Below are 18,612 nucleotides of genomic sequence, written 5' to 3' on the forward strand. Positions count from 1 at the left end.
TCGAAACACATCCTAGCCTGCTAGAGTCAAAGCCATATCCATAGAGACCCAGAACGGCCAGAGGGACTGTCTTCTATGACCGTGAAATTGCTTCATTGAGGAATGTGACTGATGACACACCTTGCGGGGAAGTGGAAACAGGGTCAGAGGTAAGATGCAAACTGAGTGAAGTTACAGCTGGCTTCATTTGGTCTGTGTGGATATGGCTGACTTTAAACAACTGGATTTTTCTTGAAACCTTGCTTGAGGCTCCTGCTTTTATGAGGGCATAGTTTGGAACCCTAATAAAGATCTGACAGGAAGCTAGTTCTAACTTCACTCAGTTCACAACTTGCCTCTGACCCTGTTCCCCCCTCCTCCCAAAGTATGTCATCAGTCACATTCTCCAATGAAGCAATTTTGTGGGCCATAGAAGTCACTCCCTCCGGCCATTGTGGGTCTCCGTGGAGATGGCTTTGATTTTGGCTGGCTGGGATGTGTTTTGTTTTTACTGAGGTGTGAATTCCTTGTTGCAGCTGCAAGGTCTGATTCCCATCCCCCTGCCTATGGTAACTTGGGAGCAGGTCAGGAAAGCTTTGCGAGTTGACATTCGGCTTCCCTCACTTCCTGAAGGCAACCTGTGCAAAGCAAAAACAGTTTGAGTACAGCTATATCTTTATTCCCCCACCCCCCCAAGGCTTAGTCGGGTTCTTTTCATGGAATTTGGCTATGAGGTGATCAGCTTGAATGTTTCTGGTCTTTACCCAGGATATCCCTGATAGAGTGTAGCTCTTCCACTTAATTAATATTGGAGCTGCCCCCTGTGCCACCTAGAGTCAAGGATGTGTTGCACCTCGTAATGGTTTGGCACCCTATGACCACTGGGCCCAGAGGCTCATGGGGTGGTGGTCTCAGGGTCGACCCAACCACGGGTTTTAAGAACTAGTTTGTTTATTATGTAGAAGTGATTATTATAATATATCATAAATCATCTAGAGCAGAGGTATCAAACTCATATTGTCTAATTGTGATCATGTGACATATCATGCTTCCCCCCCCCTTTGCTAAAATGGGTGGGTGTAGTTTGACACCCCTGATCTAAAGGATCATTCAACTGAATGCAGAATATTTAGCATATAATATATGCTATTTCATATGCTATTATTGCAGTGTGGAAGAAAACGGTAAGGCTGAAACTATAACTACATCAATTGCATATTATAAAGGAAATATCTGAAACAAGCCAAAACCTTTTTTTAACTCATGTGAATTAGCCAACAAAGAAAGTGCACTTGGAGTGTGTGATTGTCTAATATATACCCAATGCCTTGAAAGATCTTAACCATACCTTGAAGGGAATCTGTTAAACAAAGGAAGTTCTTGGCCTTGTATTAGCTTTGTGATCCTAGCTGGAAAAGATTATATGCTTGTCAGAGTTACCCTTTCCCTATTCACTCAAAGATTGTCTTAATGGCACTTACGTTGAAGGAAAACATAATTTTTCCATCATCATTTTTCATTGTCTGTCTCTAATCCAGCTCAAAAGAATGGTAAACTTCATAAATCAAGAAATGTATAACCAAAGTTTTGCATAGACTTTGTGCCTAAACATTCAGATAACCTGCATTCCCAGGCAGTAGCTTTTTGAAGTGCTGTATTCAATCCCGGGAATAGCCCAATGAAAAGTCCAAACAATACATTCTAAGAAAGGATTTCTAGCCTTACTGATTGCCCAAGGTCAAGCCAGCTGGTCTGTAGCTACTTAAGACAAAGCCCACTCAGGATGAACTCTCTCCTCAGTAACCTTGTCCCTAAAAGACTCCTTTGGGCCTGGAGCCAGGTCTTTCACAGTTCCTCTAATGGGCTGTCATCTCTCAATGGAGACATTTTGTTCTGCTTTTCAGGCTGTGAGTAAAACTTGCTAATTTTAGCTCCTAAGCATTTCTGTGATATTGTGGAGTAAAGAATGCTGAAATATTAGTTGTCTCACAAGTTGGCACAGCAAAGTAGAATGTGATAGCCATTTGAAACAAGGAGAATCTCTTTGGAAATAAGGCAAAAGGGAACTATCTTTGTCTCAATTCAATGTGCAGGTCTTCAGAATGAAAATAGAAGACCGAAGGGCAAAGTATTTAAATCCTAGGATTTCTCCTTATATGGGGACCAATGTAAGTGTATACATGTGTTACTGACACTCCCTTAACTGGTGTTTAGTATTGCCAAAAAATGAGGTATAGAGGATTCATTTTAAGAACTTGTGAGCAAGCTAGCTTTCTTTGCTTCTGATGAAATGTTAAATGTAATACCCATTTTTATCTTGCTATACCGGCAACATCTCAGGTTAATGTGCATCTAATTGACTCCAATAACATTACCAGCAGTTTTATATCTGTTTGTGTCCATTACTAAGATAAATTTCCTCTGGTTTCCCACTGAGAATCTTCTGCCACATTCTGCTCGAGGAGAAAAACTGCTTGCAAAATACAGGGAGTGTTAGGCTGCACATGTATTTTGAAATAAGTTCTTCAAATCATCAGGAATATTTATAAAGTATCTCTCTTTAAATGTTAAAGCAGCTGCATTTTTTTCAGATTCCTATATCTGCTTCAGAAGTTCCCCCAGCTGTGTCCACTTGTGTCCCAGCTAAGCAACTGTGTATGAACATGCATGTGGAAACAGCCAGTAGCATTTTCCAAAGTAACCCTGTAAATCTGTAAAACAACATGGCTGCTTTAATGATTTGCTCTGAATATGCATTGAATGCTTTTGAACAATCTGTTTTAGAGGGACATTTTTTGAAGAGATAGAATTTGCATAAACCGACCAACTTGGAGACCTCTATACTTCAACAAAAAAAACTGAGTAGTTTGTGTTTTGTTTAAAAAGCATACTTTGATTTAAAATACAATTTAAATGTAAATTACTGCTGGTAGTAGGGATGTGGTCTTTTAAGAAAATACAACTTCTTAAAATACTTTAAAATGTAGATTTCTTAGAAAATTAATACAACCATGCCAAACAATGCATAGATTTTACCTGTTTTTGGAATTAGGTATTCAGTAGAATGTGATGTTTATAGGACATGATCATGTTATACTGTTTAGCAACCAGCATAATATAATAATGTAATAGGGGAAGAGAGAGGCTCTGTAAAGGGGATCAAATTGCGCTGACTTTACCACTACTTTGCCGTATAATTCGGAGAAATGTAGTGCATTTGGAAGAAGCAAAGCAAATTTGTGCACCATATTATTGGCTGGTATAATAACAAACGTGGCTATTTTAACAGCAATAATTTATGTTCAGGTGCACTTTATTGGAGTTACACAATCATATTGTTCTTTTAAATCTTACTTCAATAATATGATTTACAGTTTCCAAATAGTTTTTGTTTTGAATCAAATCCCAGTGATTACAGGGAGATTCCTGTAATCTACATTCATGTAATTTTTTTGCAACAATTTGAAAGTGGTTTGCCCTATCTGTTTCTTCTGTTCACAAATTTTTAATCTAGTATTCAACCCTGATAATTCCTGGTGGTCTCTCATCCAAGTACTAACCAAATCCGAGCTTGTTTTATTTTTCAGAATTACCCATAATCCACTAGGTGCTCCCATTTAGTGAGGCACTGCTTAATAAATACAGCAGCCAAAATGTGTGGTCATTTTTAATTTTCTATTTCCTAAATTCAGTTACGTGAAATTGCATATATTTTGTATTGTGACACTGTATTGTTATCTTTATTGGTGCACAGAATGGGAAGGATAAATGGTATGAGGGCTTTTTGAATGTGTTTCTGCAGTCACGATCCTTAAAGCAACCAGTCTAATTGCTTAAAATGTGCACTTTTCAGTATATATAAATATAAGTTTTATGTTAATATTTACATTTTTGAAAATGAATTCCATTATTTTTTTTTTCTTTTCAGTCCCTTAACGGGCGTTTGGGAAGACCTCTAGCAGGTGCTGTTCACACGGATGAAATATCTTATATGCCAAGGTTTGAACTATTTGTTATATTTGCTTTTTCCTTATACTGAGACAGACTCTTGATTCCTCTACACATCACTGTAGTTCTGTCCATCTACATTCTTACTCTACATTCCGCCCCCCTTTTAATTTACCTGGAAATATCAGGGATGAACTAGGGTTGTTTTCATTCAAAAATATATGCTTTCCCACTGTGTTATGTTTCTTCTCTAATCCAGTGGTCCCTATTTGATTGTAGCCCTGGCTGAGTAGTAGCCCTGATAGAGTCAGCCAAAGACCTTTCCTGACCCTAGTGCCAGAAAATACCTAATTATAAATGCCTAGGCCTTGATCTATATGTCCTCTGTGTATAGACAAAACTATCCTTGAATTCTCACTTCTAATGAATTGGAAAAAAAACTCTGATTAAAATTTAAGAATTAAACAAACTGAATTTTGTTTGCAAAATAAGTCTTACTCATGTCCCATTCCATTGCTTCTTGCCAAATAGATATACCGGTATCTCATTGACAATAAAAAGTATCTTGTTGCAACCTGGGATACTTTAGCAGTTTAGATACTATTATAGTTTACTAAAATGCTATCTATCGAGCTCCAGAGAAATTAGGAGATTCAAGCAGTTCATATGAGTATAAAGATTTATTGCAAGCATAAGCTCTTTACAAGAATCTGAACTACTAACTTCAAAAGGAAATTGGTGGTAGATAAGAGTAGAAGGAATTCAAGGTGGGTTGGATCTTTTGTGAGCACGATGGGATTCATGATTGATGACACATTTGACCCCTTCTATGGACTCAGGCCTGGTAATCTCCTACACTATCTACAGACTTATTGAGAGATAAGACCATAGATAAGGGCACTTCATCAGGGTACTGCTTTTTTAAATAAAACTATATTTTTAGAACAAAAATATCTGAACATTTTGTTTCGCTATTGGAACTTTTCTACAAGTTAGAGTAATATTTTCCTGAATTGCTTTTGAATGTTACACCATGGAAGCAATTCAGGTCAAGAGAATTAGTAGTATTGCTTTAGCAGAGCCTAATTAATGGAATTCCTTCTGATGGAAAATAGATTGGATCTGTTTCTGATAACTTATAGCTGTCCAACAAAATATTTTGATTCCACCTGTATTTTCATGGTACAGGGTTTCAAATTAAATCTGCCTAGAAGTGATGGTGGCATATTTTCTTTTGCACTTTATTTTGGGGACCCATGACAATGACAATATCTATAACTCAATACAATATCTTCCTATTGCAAATATGAAATGTTCATGCATCCATTAATTCCCCCAGTCCTTGACTTACAATCATTTGTTTAGTGACCATTCAAATTGGCACTGAGAAAAGTAACAATTGGTCCTTGCACATATGCCTGTTGCATCAACCCTATAATCACATGAGTTCTGGTGCCTGGCAACTGGCAACATCCCAGCGTCATGAGATAAAAATTTTAGCCTTCCTGGCCAACTTCCAACAAGCAAAGTCAATAGGGGAAGCTGGGTTCATATAAGAGAGAACTACATTACATGGAAGGCAAAGAACAGCCTACGTACCTGCCAGTTTTGTATGATAAAGTCAGGTGTTTTTTTTTACATGGTGGAATATATGCAGCATTAAAACAAGCAGCATGAGCTGTAGAGCATTTCTGTTGTGTAAGGTGTTCCTGTAAGTCATTCAATATCAATATGGATAATGGGCAGCATATTTTACCATGTTAGCAATATAGAGAAAGCATTAAGTGAAAGTATGATGGACTGAAGTGTTAATATTTTCAAAAAAGTAAGCTCTTTCTCATTTGTTTTAAAAAACAAATCCTACTCTGAAGCACCTTTCCCTTTCTTTTTTGTTCTTGGCTTTAATCATGCAGTGTACTAATTAAAGTTTATAGAGCACTTTGCAAACTGTCTTCATTTATAGCTTCTAAATTGGGAAATTAGCTGAATCTTGCAAAGCCACAATTGTACAAAACTTACTCTTCAGGTGAGTTTTCATCCAAATCTGTCTGATCATTCAAATGATCAGGCTTAAAGGACTTTATAGTGATGATGACCTGGCCTAACATCTTCCAAATCAACTTTTCTAGCCTCAAAATTTTGCACTTTTAATGACTATAGAACTATATTTATTGAGGTGTTAAAATCTTTGAAATTTTCTGGGCTGCTTACATTCACTATGCTCACTTCTGTATGTACAATAATATTGATCATATTTATAATCTGATTATTTCTAGTTCTTGTTTTATATTTAATTTAAATTTATTGGCCAGCTCTAATGGACTCTGTTCAATCAACATGTGGTTCAGAGGTGGGTTGCTCCTGGTTCAGCCAAACCGGTAGTGGCGGTAGCGGAAGGCTCCGCCTACCCTCTCGGATGCTTCTGCGCATGCACAGAAGCGTTGCATACAAGCATGAGCAAACCAGTAGTAAAATGGTTAGCAACCCACCACTGTGGTTGTAAATTGCAAAGATAATGAAATAAAGCAATTATATAAGATATATTAAAACCAAAAAACAATGTAAATCCTTAATTAACAGTAGTCAGGCAATATTGATTGTGTATTGTGTTACTGAACATATTAATTTTCTGTTCTAAGGCCTAAATTTAATCAATTTAGTAATAAAATCCAAATCAAGCTTCCTTTTGATTAATATACACTATACCTGAGTGAAGCTTCAGTATAAGTTCTAGTAGTATGCCTTTAAACAGCCACTTAAAAGACCACTTTTTGTGCATTTATTTATATAATAAAAAATTAGCACCTTATAGCCCAAATAAATAATTCAGTGAATGCTTTAAAGACATGTGGAGTTAACATGATTGTGTTGAAACTGAATATGGGGATTTTGTTATATCAAAATGAGTTTTAGTATAATAATGTGTTACAACAATTTCTATTCTGCATTTCTATCTTGCATGTTGCTGCATTTAGCAAGAGTATTAAATACATTTGTTGATCTTCATTAAAAAATATCACATTATTTAAATTAAGCAGTAAATCTTCTATTTGAGGGGTCCTTGGTGTTCTCTGAGCTTGCTAGCATTCATGATGTTAGCTAGTTTGGGTAATGAAATGTCTTCAAGAAAACAAGCAAGCTCAGAAAGCACCAAGGACCTCATTTCAGCCCTGAGTTACAATTGGTGCCATCTTCTATTTATTAGGATTTTTGAGCTGGAAATAGCATTGTTTTATGGGTTTTACAGTTCATTCAAAATAAGTCTGTTTAAAACTGATATACACATTGAAACTGGCATCTACCTTCCAATCAAAATTTATTTTATAAAAGACAATCTCTGACCCATTAGGTCATCATTTCAGAGATATTTCCTAACCTAAATAAATAGAGTAACCGTAGGAGGGGGGAAAATTCAGTGGGAGTGAGGCAACTTAGGGCCTCCTGCTTGAGCAGGGAGTTGGACTACAAGACCTCCAAGGTCCTTTACAACTCTGTTATTCTATTGTAATACAGTAGTAAGTAATGTAGTTTGTGGCTTTATATGTTAAATCAGATATTCAGACATTTAGGTTAGATTGACCTAAGAACAAGATGTCACACAATAGACTAGATTTTGCTAGGATATTTGGTTTGGACATTGCAAACCCAACCTTGGCATTTTATTTGTTTACTTTTCACATGTAAAATGCAAACATTTTAGTATACAGTTGTTTCATCAGAAAATGATTCAAAAAATTTTGTATAAAGGATTGTTTTGGCTGTTCATGAACACATCTTTGCCCCCAAAAGTCTTTTCTTTCTGGTGTTGGACTACAACTCCCATTGTTCCAGGCAACATGGCAGAGAATGCACAAAATAGGCCTATTATGTGAGTGAAGAAGCAGCTTTTCCCAAAAAATATTCCCCAAACAGAATTCAAAGAACTCTTCTGAGCTCTATTCTCACAAAAGTTTGTACCACAATATATAATTTGTACCTTACGAACTATATACTGGTTGCAGTGTAGCTCAAGTCTCCAAAAAAGCTGATATTTAGACTGTTTTGTGCCATTGCTTTAGTCTCAGTTTCAAAAAAAGGCACTTTGTTGTTTTGCTATTCTTGCTTATTTATTTTCTCCCTTTGAATTACCAAGCCCTTTGACCTTTTGTTCACATAACTGTAGTATTTCCTGTTTAGATAGATATATATATATATACAGATTTTATGGGAACTGTTCGGAACTTTATGAGAGATAATAAGGTGTAGCATGGCTTTTCCCAAATGTGCTATTTTCAAGTATATTATGTTATTGAGGAAAGGAAATCCCAACTGTGCTCTGTTCAAAGCAAGCAAGAAGTGGGTTTTATTGCCTCCTCATAATCCCATCTAAGATCCCACAGGCAAAGTGACACTTTTTGTTTTTGTTTTCCTATCAGACTTGGTACAAGTTGTTGGGAGTTCTGGCTTTGCAGGACAAAGCAATGTGTGTTCATTCCCTAGATGCACTCTCACTAATCTGACTAGCTCTGCTAGGGTTGGGTGGATGCAAAAGCCTTTGCATTCCTCTTTAAAGTGAAATAATGAAAAGAAAGCCAAGCATAGAGAACTTAAGTCTTCCAAAATAAGTGAGTTGATGCTGTGAAATTCTTCCGGCAGGCTCCTGGCATTTCGGCTAAAATGTTGTTGGGATTGGGGAGGGGGAGCTTGATCATTTTACACCTGCTCTCCTAATTACATTTGTCATGTCTGCCAAAAGCGTTATAGCAATTACCTAATTAAGCTTCCCAATGTGGCTGTGAGGAAATGAGACCAGGTGGTATTATTCCACTCGTAGGGAAACCCGAATCAAGAACTGCAAGTCTTTGATAAAAAGGTGCCTCTCAGATCAAAGGAAAGTTTAGATGTTTTGGGGAAGAGTTTATGTAGTATCATATGAAGGATCTACCTTGGTATTTCGTTGTGCTTTATACTCCTATTCCCTCTTAAATAAAAGGGATTTTATAATACTACTTTTATTTTAAATGATTATACCACCCACTCTAGTAGACTCTGGGCAGCTTACAAAATCTAAATAAGGAGTTAAAATAGTTACAAGCACAAAATGGTTAAATAGTTTATGTGTAAAAAGCATACCTCCCAACTGCTGATTTTATAGTTGATCCTGCCTTTAACAGCTTGGTGCCCAAGACACAATATTGAATGTCCAACTTAAATCCATGCTGACATTTAAAATATTTTAACAAGATCCATATTTTAAGGCAGAGTTGTGATAAGAGACTTCTGTCCTGTCCTGTATAAGCACCAGCTGTTAAAATTCTCAGTGTTTCAAAAACAATTTTTTGTCCAATGTGGAGTTCATGGAGGATTGATGAAAAACACAATTTGTTTGAATTCTGTATTTGAATTCATTCCATTATTAACTGTCAGAAATATTATATTTGGAAATGCCTTTTAGGAAGAAAGTGTTTTTTAAGTGTTTGTCACTTCTTATTTCCATAAAAAGGTTTTGTTGCATAGCTCAGAGTAATAAAACTTCAATTTAAACTCTATTCCTAGATTTTTTTTCAGGCTTGCAAAGCAATAAAAATCATACCTAATAACTGTACACTTTTCAATTTGCTTTGGCATTGTCTTTTTTTCTTAATTCAAGATCAGATTCCTTTAATAATTGCACGCCACACTTTCACCCAAGTTATTTTGCTGGCTAGGAATAGGCCTCCTAATGTCCTGGTACACCACAATGTCACATTAGACAGACAGCTATTCAAAAGATTCTTTTGCAAACCATTCTTTCAAGAAGAACCAATGTAGTCATTGTTCAGAACTTCACTGCTCTTTCCATAGCTGCCAGCCAGCAGAATAATAGGCAGAACAGTTTGACTTGATGCCTGCACAAGCAAAGAATTGTTATCTTCTTTATGACCCACTAACTAAATGACACACATATAAAAACCAGTGAAACATTTGAAGAATTGTATTTTCTGGCCAATTCCTCTATGTGCAACTCAAAGAATCTGCTACCACAAATTAGTTTTGACCAGTTACATAATGGTATTAAATTTGCTCACTTTTCCCATGTGTGGAAATCTAGTCTGTAACCCCTTTCCTCTGGCATTTCTCAAGGTTGTATTCTCTCTCCATTCCTATTTAACATTAATATGAAACTGCTGGTGAAGTCCTTTGTCAGGCCTCATCAATACATTAATGACTCCTAGCTCTGTCTTAAGCTGATCAAGTGATTATATCCATGTTCTTAGTATTTGGAGGCTGTGGTAATCTGGGATGAATAGGCTTCAGCTCAACTCAAGCAAAACCAAGTGTGTATCTTGATTCTTCCAGTGCTGATGGTTCTCATCAGTTGCTGGAACCCAGGTACAGGAAATGACACTCATGTCATTTTTGTTGTCGTTCTATCTTGTTGGCCTCCAGGGCTTTGCAGTTCCTTTGAAAGAGGTGCTTTGCATTGCACTTATGAAGCATTTTCTTCATAATTCAATTCATTAGAACAGCTGCCTTTATTCAGGCATGGATAGCTGTTTTGCAAGTTGTTTTTAGAGAGGGCATAGGAAATGTCCTGAAGAAAAACAAAAAGAGTTGCTATTAAGGCAAAGATCAGACAAATGGGACTTTTTCCAAGAAACTAGTTTGAGATTCTCAGACACATTTGTTCCTAATTCAAACAGATAAAGTGCAAGATTTTGTCACTGTAGCTCAGGGGTGTCAGACTCAGGGGCATCAAACCAGATCCACGGCATACTTAAAGATGGAAATGGCAAAGGACCAGCCTGTGGTGCCTCATGCCCCCCACACCCTTTTCAGCTTAGGCGGCCTTCTGCAACACTTTGCCCGCCAAAACAGGGCGCAAGGGGGTGCATTTGGCACCCCCATGCCTCGTTTTGGCTGCCAAGGTGCTGCAGGAGGCATCCATCCTGGCTTCCTTCCCCAGGCTGGCCCGCAGAGGAGAACTACAATGCTTATGCAGCCTTGAAGAAATCCAGTTTCACACACACGCACACCGGTTCTAGCTGATCTAATAAAAGTAGTTTTAGAGCTATAAGCATTGCTTTCTTAGTTTGGTCAACTTCAGAAGACTTACTGTTCCTCGATGATTCCACATGTGTGCATGTACAGCAATTTTGCTTTGTGTCTGCACCCAGCAATATGCTGTGGCTGATGCAGATTCATGCACAGCCAGCCAGGAGAAGCCAATGAAGTAGCAACATGAATGTGAAAAAAGACAGAACTGCTGTAATCTTTCAAAGGGTAGTATTCAGATCCCCTATGCTAGAAAACACTTTACAGGATTTGCACAGTCCTACTGGACACTGTGGGAATAGAATGCTAGACTATATAGGTCAGTGATGACGAACGGTTTTGACACAGAGTGACGAAAAGGGAGCATATACCCTCATCTGGGCCGCAACCTGGAAGAACTGCCCAGCTGAACTTCTGTTTCTGGTGCGCACATGCATGCCGGCCAGCTAGTCTTCTGGTTATTGGCTCACATGTGTCCGTGACAATCAGCTGGCTGGCGCTCATGCTCACCCCAGGAAACGCAAGACCAGCAATGCCATACACATGAAGGCCAGCTGATTGTCGCAAGCACATGCCAGCCAGGAACCCAGAAGAGGAACGGGCAATGCCGCTTTGGGCACATGTGCCATAGGTTCACCATCACAGATATAGGTCTTTAAGTTGATCCGAGTTTATTTTATCTAGAGTTTATTGTTCTTAGCAAAGTTGGATTATGGTGTCTCTGATGAGGCTTTTGCTGTTTCTGAATCCTTACTTGGGAGGGCTGAGGAGATCATTAGTAAATGATGTCATGACTTGGCTGGGATCAGTTGAGGCAACGAAGGCTGTTTATAATATAAACACTTAAAATGTTTATCATAGGTTTTGCCATTTTCCATATTTGTCAAGTAATCTTGAAGAGAATGAAAGGTTTTCTGGTACAGCATAGTAACTAGAGAGATTTCCATAAAAAGGCACAGAGAATGCTTTCAGGAACAGAAGATTTCTCAGTTGGCAGTGGCAAGTGAGGCCTGACCTTGTACAGAGGAAAAAAATGTCTTAAATCACTCCCTGTTGGGAATATGAAAGCAATCCTAGTTGCTTGCAGCTCGCTACTATAATTTTATTGCTCAATGGCACATACTTCTGTGCAACTGAAGGTGGAAACATAAATTATGTAAGTGAATATTAATGCATTTGAAAGTAAAATGCTAATGTCTTGGAATTCAATGTAGCCGTGTTACTGATTTCTACAAAATTTTAATGTGCCAGGGCTGTATTCAAACTATTTGATTTCAAATAACAGAGAATATATCTCTATCAATGCATAGAAATTTTAGGGTAAAACATATATAATTTGTTTTATCATAGTTATAAATATATATTGCTCTTTTAATCTGAAGTCTGTTCAAATCTATAAGGAGCTCCATCTTGCTGTATGCACCTGTGATTTTTTTTAACCCAACAGTCTTTCAGGGTTCTTACTCAGATAGAAACTGGTGCCCAGGTAGGTTTTGAAAATGTCAACCATATACAGTTGGGTACTTGCTAAACTGGCAACATCATCAGTGATGTGAACTTCATGGACAGTGTGATATATCAGGGACGTACACTCACTAGAGGCAGGGGAGGCAAGGCCTCACCAGTCTCCTCAGGAAAGGAAGGAATTTTAAATATTTTTTTTTAAACAATTAAGGCCAAGCTAGTTGCTACCAGACTTCAACTCACAGTGATTTGGAGTGTATATAGTGTTTAAGTGTAGGAGGAGGCCAGAGAATTCGGGGCCTCCTTTGCATAAGGATTTTTTTGCCTTTTAAGGGTTAACCAAGGGTTAAAAAGCAAAAAAATATATATGCAAATGAGGCCCATAGTTCTCGGGCCTCTTCCTGCAGAGGGCACGTGGTGGCTCTAGGAGCCACTATCCTAGCCTGCCTGGCCCTGGAGCCTAGCTAGACCGAATCTGGAATTTTGGCGTAGCTGGAAGGTATGTGGGTCAGAGAGAGGGGGGAGGAATTCAATTTATTTGTAATTTAAGTAATTGTAATTTGTTTTTATTGTGTGTGTGTGTGTGTGTGTTTCTTTCTTTCTTTCTTAACTTCACTCAAACAAACTCTCTCTTAATTTGAGGGAGAGTTTGCTTGAGAAGAGAGGGAAGGAGCAGACACAGGGAGGGGAGCCTTGTTTGTTTGAGAAGAGAGGGGCAGCCCTCTCCCCCCCATCCTGCTCCCCTCTTCCTTTCCTCCTCCTCCTCTCCCCTTCCTTCACCGGCTGCCACCTCGCCCCCTCCGCCTCCTCCGTCCCCCCCGCTGTGTCCGCCAGGCATCTCGCGTTTATGGCAGGCATAAACGCGAGACGCCTGGCGGACACAGAGGTGGGGATGGAGAAGGTGGGGGGCGAGGAGGAACCGCGGAGGCGAAGAGGGGTGGGGGGTGTTTGCAGCCCTGGTTCCATCTCCCAGCAGCCCCAGGAGGAAACGGCGAAGAGGGGTGGGGGGTGTTCCAAGAGGCCCCTTCCCCTTTTGGCACTCCGCAAGCCAGGCCCGCAGCGGCAAGAGGATCCGCTCTGCCTCTATTGCCCCCCCTCCCGCCCGCTCCAGAGAAGCCAGCCGGGCAAGTCTCTGCAGCCCTGGTTCCGTCTCACAGCAGCCCCAGGAGGAAATGGGCCAGCCCTGCTTCCCTTCCCGGACTTTCTGGCAGTGGAGGACAGCATTCCGCTCCCTCTTCCAAGCCCCAAGTGGCCAGCCTTTTGCCTCGATGGCTCTCGCTCCAGCCTTGTCCGGGCTCCTCCTCGGCAGGCCTGCCGGAGCTCTGGGAGAAAGCGGCGGGAGCAGAATGGGCTGGCCCGTTTCCTCCTGGGACTGCTGGGAGACGGAACCGGGGCTCGTGGAGACTCGCTCGCAGCCGGCTTCTCTGGAGCAGGGGGGGGTGATAGAAGCGGAGCAGATCCTCTTGCCTCTTGGAACACTCCCCCCACCCCTCTTCGCCTTTCGCCTCTGCGGCTCTCGCTCCAGCCTGCTGCCGGGGGGGGGGGGGTTGCCTCACCAGCCAGAAGCTTCACCGCACGTCACTGGGATATATTATATCCTGATGTGGCCCTTTCATTGCATGCATGCCTTAAGTTACTGATTAGGCCTACTGTCACCAGATCTTTTACTTGTTGTTTCTACCTTCCTCAGTTTTTCCCCTCCCTTTTTTATTTTTTATTTTGAAACAATCTATTTCTTCATTAACATCATCCTATCTAAATTTTAGGGCCTGGAAGCAAAGAGATAGTTGAAAGTTGGACTCAGTAGTGTTGGACTCAGTAGTGATGGCAGAGTTGGCTTACTTTGTTTTGTACATTTTATTTCCATTACTTCGACTGTCTCTTATTTAACTGTAATAAAACAGCTGCATGTTCACAATCTGTCAAGTGCTATAAGCTCAGGAAAGAAGAACCACTTGAATTTTTAAAAAGATCTTTATTGCTGGTAGAGTATTCTAACAGAATCTTGAAAGCCTATCAAAGTGACTCTCTCACTCAACTTATACCTAGTATTATTAAAGCAGAGTTGCTTTGCATCTCTTTGTCATATTTATTCCTTTATAAGCTTAAGGAATATTTTTGAACTGATTTCAGCTATCTTGTTTAGCTGTTTAGTTCCATACTCCATGCTCCTAGAATCTGGCAGGCATTCCATCATTTAAATGTAACTGGTTGGACACTTAGATTCTCCTGTTTTTTAATACTAGTGTAACATTGTCATTATGTGAAAATCAATGGTTTGGAATAAAGATTCAGAGAATTTAGTTTGCAACAAAACTATTCAAAATAAATAGAGAGAAACATTGAATATATAGTGAGTTTTTTCAGTTTTTCAGTCTATAACAGTTACATAAACAAACTTCTTTTTGAATATGTTTTTATTTTATTGAAAACAAAATTAAAATAAATTGCCATGCTTTCCATAAGGAAGGGACAAAGGTTATCCAAAACAACATATATCGAAAGAAAAGGAAAAGAAAAAAGCAATTAGAATCCAGAAAGGAGTTGAAATAAATCATCATTCAAGGCTAATCAACAAGTAAACATATTAGTCAAAATATCTTGGTCATTACAGACTGTAAATGAATTTTATTGTGCATTTTAGAAGATTTGGGTGAAAAGTAGAAACAATACTTTCTGTCAATTATAAGACTTTTCAAATATCTTATAAAATCTTATATATTTCTTGTTTATAACTGAACAAATAAATATATCTCAAAAACTGGCAGTCTTTGCAAAATATGCTGAAGTGTATCAGCATAGAAAAATTTTGTTTTATTAATTACTAATTTCTCTTTTACAGCTTCTCAGTATTTGAATAGACCACATCATGCGTGAGTACAAGCTAGTGGTCCTTGGCTCAGGTGGTGTAGGCAAGTCTGCTTTGGTAAGTTTAATGCTCAGTAAAAAGCAAAGTTTCTCACTTCTTCAAGAATTTGATTTAAAAAAAAAGTGTATTTGGAATCTTCCAAGTTTGACCCTTGATACAATAGTCAAGATGTTTGAATTTAAAATATTCAGAAAAGAGATATTTCTTAAGTAGTTGCTTCTCTAATATTCATATGGCAAAATTCTGAATTGAACTGAACAAGAAAACTTAGAATATTTACATCAAGGTTATCTGATTTCCATTTTCATGTGAGCTTCTATATCATCTAGAATGCCTGGGAATTGATATTTGCTTAGTAAACACATTGCCGCCTTAAAGCTTTTTCTAATAACCAATTTCTAAATTATTATGTATGTAAACTCAGCAGTGTGTGTGTTTGTGTGTGTGCGTATATTTGTAATCTCAATACATTAAACATCTTTAAACATATATGAAGTTGTTACACTTTTTTCTTGATAAATGAACCTTGTACCAAACTTTGTAATATATTTTAATTAAAATTTGGAAGAAGTACCAGCAACCAAATACAATAAAACAAGTGATCGCAACAAATCTAGAGAAACAATTTGCCACCCTTAATTTAGACCAATGGCATCTGTGTGCATTTTGAATGAAACAGGTGTTTTTCACAAAATGTTGCGCTTTGAAATAAGGACAATACAGTAGGTTATAACTGGAAAGCAACAGTCAGGCTTTGGATCCCTGCTAGATGCTCTCTGAGCACTTAATTGCATCTCTTGGACTACCTTTGATTTTTAATGTAATGCAAGGTAGATAATTAAGTCCCAATCTCCAGCATTGTAAAGGGTTTAAGAGCGTTTTGAAAAGTTTATAGTTAAAACCCATATTGTATTTTTAGTTAACTGAAACTGAATTGATGCAGCTGAATATTTTTAGAAGCTTAAAATACCACAGTTTAGATGCTGATAAACACTGATGCTTACTTTAAATTCTAAGCCTTAAATTACTATGCCTCCATGTTTACTTTACTGCTCTTTTAAGTATCATATACATATGTAGCCTTGAATAAAAAAAATAATATGTTTGGTGTTGGCCTTCTAAAAGGAGTGGATTAGATAGTGTAGGTTTTTGTAACATTCTGTGACTAATGATTTGTAATGCTGAAATAGATGAGACTAAAAACTGCAATGGTAAATCTCTTTTTAGTGGTTGTCCTCATTATCCTTTAAAGTAATAAAATTAGAAAGAACTGATTCCCAAACAACCTTTTCTCGAAAAGATTGTGATCACAAAGCAAGTGAATTTAAATTGATGTGTTATACAGTAGATAGGTATTTTTAAAATGTAATCAATTTGAATCATATGGAAATCATTAATTTAAGAAGACTGAGTTTAATTATATAAATCCTATTTATTCACTAGTCTGGAAGTTTCTAAAATTGTTTCTAGTACTAAAATGGATTCTTGATTTTGTGTGTTTGTGTTTTCAGTACTTTTGTATTTCCACTATACTTTGAAAAAAGTTGTATTTGAAAAATGCCTTTTAAAGATTCTTTTTATTAGAAATAACAATCACTGAGCACAGAATTCTCTTTTTAAAATACAGGGAATTTATGTGCAATACATTTTTATACTAAAATCTTATACTTTGGCCAGATAGATTTTTTAGTTTCTCCTTGGCATTCTTCTTTATTGTTCTTTTCATCTTTGCACTCAAAAAAGTCCCTCCTTGATTGATCTCTTTTTATTATATTTTATTTAGTGGTGACAAAGTCAATGTTAATATTGTTGAAGCTGGCCTTGCTGGATGACCCTGGGAAAAAAAGCTTTATTTTTCACTATTAGGAAATAGCATTAGCTTATTTAATTCTGATAAGATGATAGAAAGTTACTATCATTAACCCACAACTTTATTAGGCACTATACTGAGAGCTATACTTTCTTGGTCTGAGTACTTCCAGATGTGTACATTTGAAAAGAAGAATTTTCCAATTCACATAGTCATTGCTAAGACATCTGAGAGTTCAACGTTGTTATCGGGAGGATATTCTGATTGAAGAGGGCTGTTGAAAATAAAGATAACATAGTCTATTCTTCTGATGTACTTAGCTTAGTCTATGTAGTTTTGATCAATATTCAGTATAGTCCCACATTTTGGATAAAAAAAGTGAAATTTAGTATTTTGGCTTCACAAATGGTAATACTTATCTGGTTTTATGTTATAATAAATCTACTTGACATTTTGTAAAGTTGTAAATTCAGTTCAGGTTTCTTACATGTTTAAGCAGACTCATCAGGAAGACAGTATTTAAAGATACAGCAAAAGAGAATCCAGAAATAAATTGAACCAGAATTTTTTTCTGCCAGTTACCGTACTGACCTGTGATTGTTCCCTATCTACCAGTAGCTTTTGACTCCATCCAGACACATCCACACTTAGAGAACTGCTTCCTCTCATATATTCCATTTTGGATCTTGAGATTATCCTTGAGGATTTATTTTTTAGTTGTTAAGTGAAATAAGGTAATAAAAAGAAGAGGAACTACTACACTTTTATTTTGATTGCATCTTCTTGGAGAAGAGCATACTTAGTATATGTAGTCGTCCAATAATTACGACAAGCAGGATGGATAGGCAGGATTGAATTGGTGGACTTGATATATCTTGATTTCACCAAAACATTTAATAATGTACATCAAAGATACTAATTAGCAAATAGTTGAATCAGGATTGGATATTCACAATTAAGTGGATACATAAAATATTCAGTATCCACCTGTGCAATTTAAAAGTTGCATAACCTACTCCAGATTCCTACATATGAAGGCATGTATTGCTGAAATAAATAAGTTATTCCTATAGCAACTCTTACTTTTTGTTTCCCCTTCAAATTTTAGATTACAATCTCCTTCAGGAAGAGATTAGTTTTCCTATACTCAACATAGCACTAAATGTGCTAATGGTGGTAAATAATAATAAGCAGTTGCTTACAAAAAATATTCTACCATTGGCTAAATTTAAGCCACAGTACCACAAGTCTTTACCGTTCCTCTTATGCAATTATGCCTTTGATAAAAATATAAAAATATGATATAATTAATAAAATGCATGTTCTAAATAATTAAAATAACACTGATGCATACTCTTCTTTTGCTATTTGAAGGAAAGCTATTACAACATACGTATTTACAGAGTAGCTGCACTCCTGTATTTAGAACACTGGCTCTTTTGCAAATGGCTTAGGCAAGTGAGAATTTTCTATAATTCTGTGTTTCTTTGGCAATAAATAACTATGTTCGAATCATTTATCCTATGTC

At 37.5% G+C, this 18,612-nt stretch overlaps 1 protein-coding gene across 3 annotated transcripts in view; it reads left to right on the top strand.

Annotated features, from left to right (window-relative positions):
• Positions 1–18,612, top strand: part of RAP1A (RAP1A, member of RAS oncogene family) — an 88,039-nt gene that overhangs the window by 46,836 nt on the left and 22,591 nt on the right. For 2 of the 3 annotated variants that reach the window (XM_087720135.1, XM_087720134.1), the window contains 2 exons: positions 3,908–3,978; positions 15,248–15,331. In XM_087720135.1, the coding sequence (XP_087576261.1) occupies positions 15,275–15,331 (57 nt within the window). In that variant the 5' untranslated portion in view covers positions 3,908–3,978; positions 15,248–15,274. The remainder of the gene's footprint in view (positions 1–3,907; positions 3,979–15,247; positions 15,332–18,612) is intronic. The other variant, XM_087720137.1, reaches the window with a different exon arrangement.

The sequence above is a fragment of the Thamnophis sirtalis genome, unplaced genomic scaffold (assembly GCF_051295495.1).
Source record: "Thamnophis sirtalis isolate CommonGarterSnake01/CBP01778 unplaced genomic scaffold, rThaSir2_p1.2 scaffold_7, whole genome shotgun sequence".
In the NCBI taxonomy this organism is placed as follows: Eukaryota; Metazoa; Chordata; class Lepidosauria; order Squamata; family Natricidae; genus Thamnophis; species Thamnophis sirtalis.